The sequence below is a fragment of the Monopterus albus genome, unplaced genomic scaffold, assembly GCF_001952655.1.
Source record: "Monopterus albus unplaced genomic scaffold, M_albus_1.0 scaffold44.1, whole genome shotgun sequence".
NCBI classification, from domain to species: Eukaryota; Metazoa; Chordata; class Actinopteri; order Synbranchiformes; family Synbranchidae; genus Monopterus; species Monopterus albus.
Window position 1 is genome coordinate 748467 of NW_018127924.1, and position 10572 is coordinate 759038.

At 38.0% G+C, this 10572-nt stretch overlaps 2 protein-coding genes across 5 annotated transcripts in view; one reads left to right on the forward strand and one right to left on the reverse strand.

Annotated features, from left to right (window-relative positions):
* Positions 1-2003: 2003 nt before the first annotated feature.
* Positions 2004-6779, reverse strand: cops5 (COP9 signalosome subunit 5). Its single transcript, XM_020599930.1, has 8 exons — positions 6515-6779; positions 6086-6320; positions 5172-5300; positions 4573-4638; positions 4208-4293; positions 3982-4093; positions 3141-3286; positions 2004-2263 (listed from the first exon to the last, which is right to left on the reverse strand). The coding sequence occupies exons 1-8, from the start codon at positions 6649-6651 to the stop codon at positions 2170-2172; spliced, it is 1005 nt and encodes a 334-aa protein (XP_020455586.1). The 5' UTR covers positions 6652-6779; the 3' UTR covers positions 2004-2169.
* Positions 6780-7447: 668 nt separating this feature from the next.
* cspp1a (centrosome and spindle pole associated protein 1a) overlaps positions 7448-10572 on the forward strand; it is a 14354-nt gene continuing 11229 nt past the window's right edge. For all 4 annotated transcript variants that reach the window (XM_020599927.1, XM_020599929.1, XM_020599926.1 and 1 more), the window contains exons 1-7: positions 7448-7562; positions 7645-7722; positions 7822-7919; positions 8038-8118; positions 8981-9082; positions 9237-9580; positions 9679-9756. In XM_020599927.1, the coding sequence (XP_020455583.1) occupies positions 7674-7722; positions 7822-7919; positions 8038-8118; positions 8981-9082; positions 9237-9580; positions 9679-9756 (752 nt within the window). In that variant the 5' untranslated portion in view covers positions 7448-7562; positions 7645-7673. The remainder of the gene's footprint in view (positions 7563-7644; positions 7723-7821; positions 7920-8037; positions 8119-8980; positions 9083-9236; positions 9581-9678; positions 9757-10572) is intronic.

Sequence of the window (10572 nt, forward strand, 5' to 3'; positions counted from 1 at the left end):
TCTGACTTCAAGTGTAATGTCAGTCAAAAAGGTGGCTCTTACACATACTCACAGAATTAAAGTCATACCAAAATTTTATGCTGTTTATAATTTCTGACCTGCTCTCTTTTTGCAGCTAAGATAACATTTCTCCAAGCTGTCTATCTTTCAAGGTAACATGTCAAACTCAGGCCGCAGCTCTCTTCTCCTAGTGACCTCTGTATTGCTAATCTATGTCATGTCATGACCTGGGTTTCCTGTGAAGGAGGGACTTACCTCTACTTATGCAGAAGCACATGGCAAAGAGGAAGTGGACCGCACCTCCAGCTTTCTGAGCAGAGTTCAACTTCTTCACAAACATCACCACGGTTGTGGGGTTAATTCTTCTGAGAGCCAAACCAAACATCTCCCGATCTTAGAAGGGTCATGTGATCTATACAGCCCAAATACTGTAGCTATCCATAGCTATTAACAAATTTATCAATCTGCTGTTCATTATAAGTGAATATCAAATTATCTAGTTGTTCTATTAGCAAAGGAGAAGACATTCCACCTCAATCCTTTCACAGTAATGCAGACCATATTCTGGAATTAGAACATTACTAAATGTTAAAATAATGGGGTAAAATACATGTGCAATGGATTTTTGGCTGTTCACAATTGGACTTGATTAGAATTTACATAATTTTTTCTATTGCAGCTTTAGTCATGCATACAAATGTCCATCTGGTGATAATCACAATATTTACATTTCCAACGAGTTCAATATGTTTCACAGATTCTTAAATCACCATGAAAGACCAGACATTAGATGAAACCGTTTTAAAATTGCATGCTCTGAATACTTTCTCAGCACTGCAACAGTCATCCATGTAACACTTTTAAATATCTGGCAAAAAAGAAAGAAAAAAAACATGAGCTATTCAGTATAATGTTTATAGAAAACCCTTTCAACAATTTCAAAATTATAAATCACATGAAATATAATCTAATAAATTTACTCTTCCTAAACTGCTAAGACCTGTGACCTAAAACGTGGCTAGAATAATGGCGAAAACAGCATCCTTTTAAGATGAACCCACACAGTGGTACAAGAAGGTTCTGAGGTTTCCTCTCAGTGCTCAGGTTGGGTTAATTGGTGATCTTAAATTGTCCGTAGGTGTGAATGCAAGCGTGGCTGCCTATGTGTCAGCCTTGTAATTAACTGGCGACCTGGCCAGGGTGTACCCTGATTTGCAGTCAATGCCAGATGAGATCAGCTCCAGCGCCCCCACAACCCTCCACAGAACAAGTGGTATAGCAAACGGACAGATGGATGGATTATAAGAATGGTGACGAAGCTCATGCACATGAGAAAAACCAGACACTTCTCTTGCCTCCTGGGATTCTCTCCTCTGCAATATATAAAAATATACATTTAGCCATTACAATACCACAAAAAAGACACGACACAACCCCAGGCCAAAGAGTCTATCTGAAAAAGGGGCAGACTTGGTGAGTGTCTGCTTCGATAGAGAGCAGACACGTCGGGTGAATAGACTCCAGTGTGTATGGCTTCTGTTTCTGCGCTGCATCACAGCCACAACTCAACCTGACGAGCGCCGGACTGTGTACCACCGAGAGCCAAAATGTGCTGGGAGTGACTCCGCAGAGACATCCCACATGTGGCAGCTGATTTCCTTTGAGTTTATGCAGATGCTTGAGTTTGTTGTTCCATTATGTAATGCTATGACAGGCTACAGTTGAATGAGTGACTGGTGCTAGGTTAGACTGCACGTTAAATGCAACCTTGATGTGTATTCAAATGCTGGGCTGCAGAAGAATACAGGTCCTATATGCAAAATATTTCAGCAGCAGCCAGAGGTTGAAGGGCCTAATGCAGTAGTGCCTCAAGAACACTGTACTATATCTACACAGGACTAAATGTGCAGTGAAACTGTTCAGTTTCCCAGCACTTTATGGTGCATAATACAAACTGAAATGAAACCATATGATTTTTGTTTTGAAAGTATGAAATTCCCGCATTCAGTACTTTCATTGTTTTATTTTTTGCACAAGTCCCAACTGTATTTCTTAGCTGACTCTAGGACAAAAGAAAAAAATGGTAGTTATTGGTTTGACTGCTAACTTTAGCAGTCAAACCAATAAGTGCTAGACATGCACAAGACAATATCTCCAGGTGAGATCCAATTAATTGGCAGATGTGTTGATTTGATTGAAGAGTTTGTCCTTAATAACTTGCGACATCAGGCCGTGAATTGCCTCAATGGTTGTCTTGCAGCTAAAACATAACACACAGTGAAAAAATGTAATTAGTAATTAACCCAAGCAAAACAGGTACAGTATAAAACTAATAAATAAACAGATTAGTTGGTTAAATTTAGTTTATGCTGTTTGGCTGGTTTTAAGTCAAAGACATATTTCTCCATTTGTTTTTAATCACAAGAATTGTAATTCTGAAGGTTTTAAAACAACAGACTACATATCACAAAATGAGGCTAGAGGTCAAATGATAAGTGAATTATTCCTTCAACAGAAAATTAGATTAGAAACTATTTTGATATTCAAAATAAACTGAACCTTTGAATTTTGGACTACTGGTCAGACTAAAGAAGAGATCTGACATCACCTTGGAAACAGTAATGGGCAGTTTTCCATGGTTTTCTGACATTTGACAGGACAAAAACATTAATCTCCTAACTGAAGAAATAATCTGAAGGCTTAGTAATAAACATCACATGGGCTGCAGATCTAAAATCAAATATGTAACAATTTTAAAATACAAACGGACACACAGGCACACAATTATCAGGTGTACTCGTGCCTAATATCATTACACTTATTTGTTGAAATGTAATGATTACACAACTTACACAGGATTAACATTATTAGCCACATAACATGAGAACAAGATGTATTATCAAGACACCATCTGGGAAGGCAAATACTATGTATCATATAATGACAGAAAATATGAAATGAATTAAATCCATCCACCAACCACTTTCTTTTTATGTATAATGTACAGTAAGCAATGGAAAAACAGGCTACAACCAAATTTCAGAAAACTCCGAAATACTAATGAATAAATCAGTGAAGTTCATTTTCTTTCTTTGTGTTGTGTTTTTTTTTTTTTTTTTTTTTTACCATCATATCTGCTGCTGTCAGTCATTTTAGCCAGTTTGTCCTCAGATTTCCTGTCGTGGGTGTCCAAGCCGAGCATGAAGCTGCCTCTGCCCAGCTGGGCCTCTGACTGCTCCAGCTTCTCTGACAGGTCGAACACCTGGCCTGTGGTGTAGTCTGAGTTCTGATCGTCCAACACACACACACACAAAAACCAACTTAAACACAATTTGCCATAACAGGTTTTCCACAAAGAGCAAAGGCTTTCAGCAGAATGGCAACAAATCTGTCCAACAAGCTGTAGGAACACTTTTTATGTTGAGATGAGTGAAAAGAAGTCAGTTAAAAGTTTGCTTAAGGTGAGACTGTGCTTTTAGAGGAAAAGGTAATTAAAGCACAATGACAAAGAGGCCCCTCACTAGAGTGGCAGTGTAGCAACTGACAAAGCCTGTCACCCATGGAGCAGCTCATTCTTGACATCTAGTCAATTCATCTCCATCCAGAATGCCAAAGAGCCAACTGTTTGGATAAGCCTGATGCCTATTTAGACTGTTTAGTCAAACTCAGGACAGAGTGACTGCAGCCTCAATGGGGACTTCAATCTTTAGGATGAACTGGGGGGGGGCACGACAGCATCTGGATGTCTGTACTGCTGGGGTTGGGTCCAACTTTACTTACTTATCTACCTTGTTAAAAAGTCTAAATTAAGCTTATTACTAAAGCCAATAAACAAAGATGCTTTGCTAATAGGCTGCAATTAATCACAACATCACAAGCTGGTGACCACATGTCTCGATGACTTATAGAGTAGTGATTAACTATAAATCAAAATGTCAAACAATTAGCGAACATTTTGATTTTTTGAAGTCGCCTACATACCGTGAGGAGGCTGGAGGAGCTTAAGGTATTGACCCAATATTTATTCCAAAGAAGTTCCAGGAGCTTTCTATCAAGGGAGGACTTGAAATAAGTTACCTCCAAGGCGTAATACCTCAATGAGACAAATCAAAGTGAAAACATGAGCTTACACACACAGCATACAGACATACATTGTATGATGTAAGTATTCAACATGAGGAACACTGTAAGATATGGCAACGCTCACTGTTTACAGTGTACACCAAAGTCTTCAATCTTGTTCAGAGGGATTGTCTGATATTCAGAGGGTCCTTCATCAGGAGGCTTGTAACCCTGAAAATTCAAAGAGGAAAAGCTGAATAATACCCAAAAAAGGCTTTTCTGTAACATAACCAGGCAATAACTACACAAATGAGAAATAAAGTAATTAAATAAGGCAATTACAAGATCATAAAATTTAGACCATGTAGTACAGAAAAATATATAAAATTAAAACCAAAATTTTAAAACTACAGATGAACAAAACACATGAACTAAAAGCAATTTTTTAGCAATTTCAGAAACAATTTTTAAACTTGTAGTTTTGCAAGAACTGCTGCTTCTTTGCGTTACCTTTGGGTAGGTTCTGAAGGCGCCAAGGTTGACTTTCCCTGCAGAAATAGTCCGAGTGGGGTCAATCTGTAGGAAGCAAGATACAGTAGAACAGGAAAACAAAGTCAGGGGTCATAAAACACCTCCAGGGACCACTCAAATCCAGCCAACAGGAGACCTTTACTATGGCTGTCAGTGTGCTGAAAACACACACTTAATTATATGACGCCCCTGGCATTTAAGCATTGCTAAACCAAATGAAGTGTAAAAAGCGTATATAGTTGCAAAAGCAAAATATGCATCTGTACTACATGGAAACCGACAAGTCATACATCAACAGTCTCACCCCCTTCTCAGTTACACACACATTGTGTATTGTCAAAATTAAAAAGAGCTTACTTTCCTGAATACAACTTTGATTTGATTTGATTTGATTTATTTATTCTTTCAAGCATGTAAAGACAGTTGATATATCAACACACATAATTTTACACATATCCAACAAATGCTAATCCAATATCAATTTGCTTATACCTAGTACATGCTTGAATGGAGTAGGAAGAAGTCAGACTTATCCAGTCCTACTCCCTGATTTTAATGGGATACAATTCCTAACTTACCACAACAGCTACAAAAGGCTCCTGAAACTGCTGGTTAAGCATCTGAGTGCTGACATCGATGCCCGAAAGCCAGCATCCATAGCCTGGGTGACTGTGGTACCAGCCAATAGCATTCTCCAGCCGGCCAACCTGAGAAATTAGAAATTAGACACAGGTCGTTATTCAAGGTATGACGCCTGTACCATTTTAAAATGTACTTTTAAAGCAGTAGCCTAATATGATACATATTAAAATAACACTAGTGGTAACTAAATATTATGAATGCTGCCAGTATATAGAACTGTGTACAATTATTAATCTTGTTATCTTTGTTTTTTAGGAATATACCACTTTAAATATGTGGCCATTTAGCAATAAAGTATGATTCAATTTTATAACAAAAAACCTTATGCAAAATCCATTGAACAACAGTTTATGAATGTCTGCTTCTGATGAATCCATTAAATATCTTACAGAGCATGGTGTTTCATCATATCGATGCAAAAACCTTATTTAGAAAATCCAGTATTGTCATACAGCAATACAATCGAGTGTTGGAATACAACTAGAGATAATAATAGAGCAGTAAACAGTATGGAAACATCTCTGGCGGTATACATAAATGTACAGTGCCTAATCCTAAAGTGAGAACAAATTAAATCTGAGGTTGGAATCAGCTTTAACAAATCTTGTAGGAGTAAGTCCAATCAACATTACAAATATACAAGTATGATTTTAGAAAAATTTAATGGCTCTTGCCAAAGTCTCACAAAAAAAAACAAAGCAAATAAACAACAAAAATAAATACTGTACTTAATTACATCTACAGACAATTGTGCACTATAAATCAACATGATGTAAATCTGAACAGTGCACAGGGACTACTGGTGAAATAAGTGAGATGCCCTTTAAGTGAGTGGAAGTCAGTGTCCAACCTGTTTGGCGTTTTCTATGTAGGCAGCCATGTATTCATACGCTGCAGCCTGAGCGTTGACTCGGGTTTCTGTGCCCTCCACGGGCAAGGCAAAGCTGTCCATGATGATCATGCTTTCACCATCCACCTTCCCCAGCATGAGGCCCATCACCTCTAGGTTTCCTCCAGACCTGGCATGCATCACCATCTTCAATAAGGCTAAAGCTGATATCTTGCAGTACTTGAAGTAGTGATGACTGTGGGTCAAAGAACGATAACGATGTTAGATGGACATTAGATAAGGCTAGATACTCTGCAAATAAACATCAAACACAGATTGTTGTATGTTACTGCCGTGACGTTATCACTAACAATAGCACAACATTCGACACAAAAAGCAGACACCTAAACCGTTTACTAAATACCACACTACCGTAATGTAACTACTTACTCCTTTGTCCATGGCTTAGCAGCGAGGATTTCCTGTTGTTGTTTTTTCTCATACTTGTAAATTTCATCTATACTCTGAACTTCCTGCATGCTGTTAGACATCTCCCACGTTTTCTGCGCAGTGCTGCTTCCCGCCATAATGACTTATCTTACCACAAAATTTTGTTGTCAAAAACCCTATTTGTGCTCAAGTAAGCCAAAAAATGTTGTAATTCTTGAATACCGCAATAGTCCAGAACGTCCATTTGCTCAGGAAGCCATGACAGTGAATCAAACCAATACGCCAAGTGCAATTGCAGGGAACATTTGTCTTAATATTACACAAATATAATATTGATATATTCCTACGATATATAACAATTTTAATATTAAAACTGAACACATATGTAACAAATTTGTTCCACCTGAAGCGACTCTTACTGTGTGTGTCACCCCATACTAAATGAAACCCCCCTCTCGCAGAAAAATATGGTTTAGTCCTAACCACTCGTCCCCTACGGTCGGGGATGCACTGACATCTAGCGGTGCCTTTCAGAAAAGCAATTGAGGACGTTTGAAGTCTTCTGCACTGTATTTCCAGGGAGCTTAGCATGATCGACATAAAGTAATATTACCGACTAACTTAACGTAACAAATATTTAAAACCGACGTTGACGCCTGCAGATACAATTTATTTGTTTCAGTTCTTCGTGTTAGCTCATTAGCCTCTAGGAGACCTTCTGTGTCATGGTTACCCCTAGTAACGCAACGATGCTTTCCTCCTTGCTGACAGTTGAGACATGGACAAAGACACTTGCCAGGTTTTGGACTGTGAAGGCAAATAACCTAAAATGAATATTTTTTTTATATATATCAAAGTTATGTATGACTTCTGTAGTCAGGGAGCTGAGACTTGAAGCAAACAAACGTTTTTAATATAAGCATTATACATAGGTTCAGTGATGGATAGTCATGGACAAAAACGAGACGTTCTTCGAGGAGCATGAGGGGAACACCCAGAAGAATTTAATTCATCCCTGACATGTAATAGACAATTCATTCAAATCAAGGTATGTAAAACATCAATTATTTGAATTCAGCTATTAAATGAGCAAACTAGTAACAACTGTTTTGTGTGCCTGTTCTCCACAGTTAAGGCTTCATGATTAAATAACACGGTAATGCCTCCAGCATCAGTAGCACAAGGAATAATTCCTAATTCAGACGCAGGTATGGTGGAAGTCTCTGATACGAAAGGTTGCATTCTTTGAGTGTGATGTTTCATATTGTGATACTATGTCTACGTGTTATATATTCTATGTTTTCCAGGTTTGGGATTAAGTTTTCTGCTGGGAGCGGACTATGAAAGGAAAAAGCAGAAACTTAAGGAGGAGCTTCAACTGGATTACAAACAATATATTGCCAAGGTCGGATAATGTTCTGTATTTGGAAATGATTATTAAAACATATTTTTGTTTCAATACGTGGCATCTTTGTTGCATTTTGCTGACTTTTCTGCCCTTTTTTGTTGTATTCCTCCTCTAGATAAAGGGTCTGAAAACTAGCAATCCTCGCCCACGTCCACAGGGTCTCTCCCTACCTATTGATGAGAAGATATTGGCTAAGGTGTTTGGCTGTGGTTTTGTGAACATGGGGGGATACTTGGGTGTTTGCATGTGTGTCTGTGCCTGGGTGTGACATAACAGGAAGCAGGTAAATCTCCATGGTCATCAAAATGGGACTTTTCCCCCCTGGCATGATGTAACTTGCTTACAGTAACACTAATGGAGTTGATATCCTGCCTCAGTTTAAGCAGATACAGTTTGTTGATTGCCCAGTGTTATGTGTTTCATGGCAACCTCATTTGTTTGCAAGTGCCTGCAGACTTGTCAGAGCTTACTAACAAGGTATAGAAAGGATTACCCTGACTCAGAGATGAAGTGCAGGGGAACTGCGCTGCACTGTTCCATGCATGTTTGTCTTCAGTTAAGTCATGATGCAACATTGTATCTACAGTATGATTTTTTATGCTTTTATATGGTTTTATTTCATATGTTATCTTTTTCTTTATTGCTGCACCGACTGCAGTTCACTTTAAAATTCTGTTGTATGTGTTACAATGACAATAAAGGATTATCTTATCTTATCTTATCTTATCTTATTTTATCTTATCTTATCTTATACAATTAGCCTAGTATGGGTGGCTGCAGCTCAGGAGAAGGTTATTAACTACAGGTTATGTATATCAATTTTGTTTGTTATATTTTCTTGTTTCTGCTGTTTCAAGACATTTAAAAAATGTATTAACTGGATGTCAACAGGGAATTAAAGTTGAAAAAGAGTCTTCCTGTTTCTCTTTTCAACTTAACAAATTCCAACATAATATTGTTATTAAGTAGTCAGATTCAAGAACCACTGGATGTAGCTGGTGCCCTATCTGAATGAGATGGCTGTTTCAGAAAAATTACTTTGAATTTGTTTCTCGCAGGAAAAACTAAGAGAGGAGAGAAATAAAGAATACAACCTCTTCCTCCAGGATCAAGCTCAAATCAGAAGGTTAAAGAGAGGAGCACCTCCTATCGCTTCTAAGGTATAGAGAAGAATCAGAAAATGCACTAAATAAACTAATAAACTAAATGTATGGTTCATACAAAACAATTTTTATTTATTGTGAAATTTTTATGGCACCCACATATAAAGCAAATACTTTTCAAAATAAGGTTTTTCCACATTTCCATTTTCAGCCTGGCCAAGTTCAAACTTCAGATGCCATGTGCATTTCTCCTCCGGCTTCTCATCTGTCCATCTTCAACACCCACACAAACATACCCACCCCTCACAGGAGAGATGCTGCCACTCTGACTGAGGCAGTGGATATAGGAAAAAGCACAGAGCCTTGGGATCCAGGCCATCGCCCACGAAGGCCATGGCAACTCTACAGACCAAAAGAACCCTATAGCTCTGAGGAGGAGCTAATTTCTGACAAAGATGAGGAGGTCAGACACAGAAGCAGAAAAGACAGCCACAGTCCAGAGCCTGAGTACAAAGTGGAGAGAAGAAACAGAGAACGCTTTCAGAAAGTTCACAGGTGGAGCTTTTTCTCTGAAGTATGATTTGGATCTATCAGTATTGCCTAGTTAAGGCTATATAATTCCTCTTCACCTGTCATGTCTGTTTGTATGACAGAGCTCCTCAGGACGTAAAAGAGGTGGAGGCCCCTGGTGTCCATCATCAGAACAGCAATGATTGGGTTTGGAAGTCAGAGTAAGCGAGATCCCTTTCTCTGTGACAACTGTAAAGCTGAGACAGAATGATCCTAGATAGTAATGATATTCACAGGCAGAGCTGGATAGTCAGTACCATCCTCCTGGAAAGTCACATACAATCAATAGCCAACACAGAGTAACTATAACACCAGACAGGTATTGATACCTGGCTGTCAGTTAGATTCAGTTATTCCTCATCAGCACTTCTCTTACATCCTGTTGCATTTCATTGTTTCCAGTTTATGCTTATCAGCTTGAGGTACTGTCAGTAAGCTGTTAACATGTAAGGTTTGATTTGATTTGATTTGATTTGATTTATTCATTCAAGCATGTAAAACTGTTGATATGTCAACACGTAATTTCACACATATCCAACAATAATAATCCAAATTTACTTAAACCTAGTACATGCTTGAACGGAGTAGGAAGAAGTTAGACTTATCTAGTCCTACCCCATGACATCATCTTACAACGTTTAAGTCCTAAGCAATATCTCTACATAAATAATTATCCTCTACACCACACAAGTAATATACTACAGAATTATTACAGATTGTTAACATTCTACATAATTACCTTCATAAATAATTATCTTCTATGCCACACAAGTAATATACTAAAGAATTATTACAGAGTGCTAACATTCTTACCCCACACCCACAATGTTCCATCTAATTAATCATTGAACCTGTTCTTGCATATATCTTGATTGACACATACCTTTATATTTATGTTTAAACTCATCAATTCTATTACTATTTTTTATGTCCGCATTTAAATTATTCCATAGTTTTACACCACTTATGGAAATACA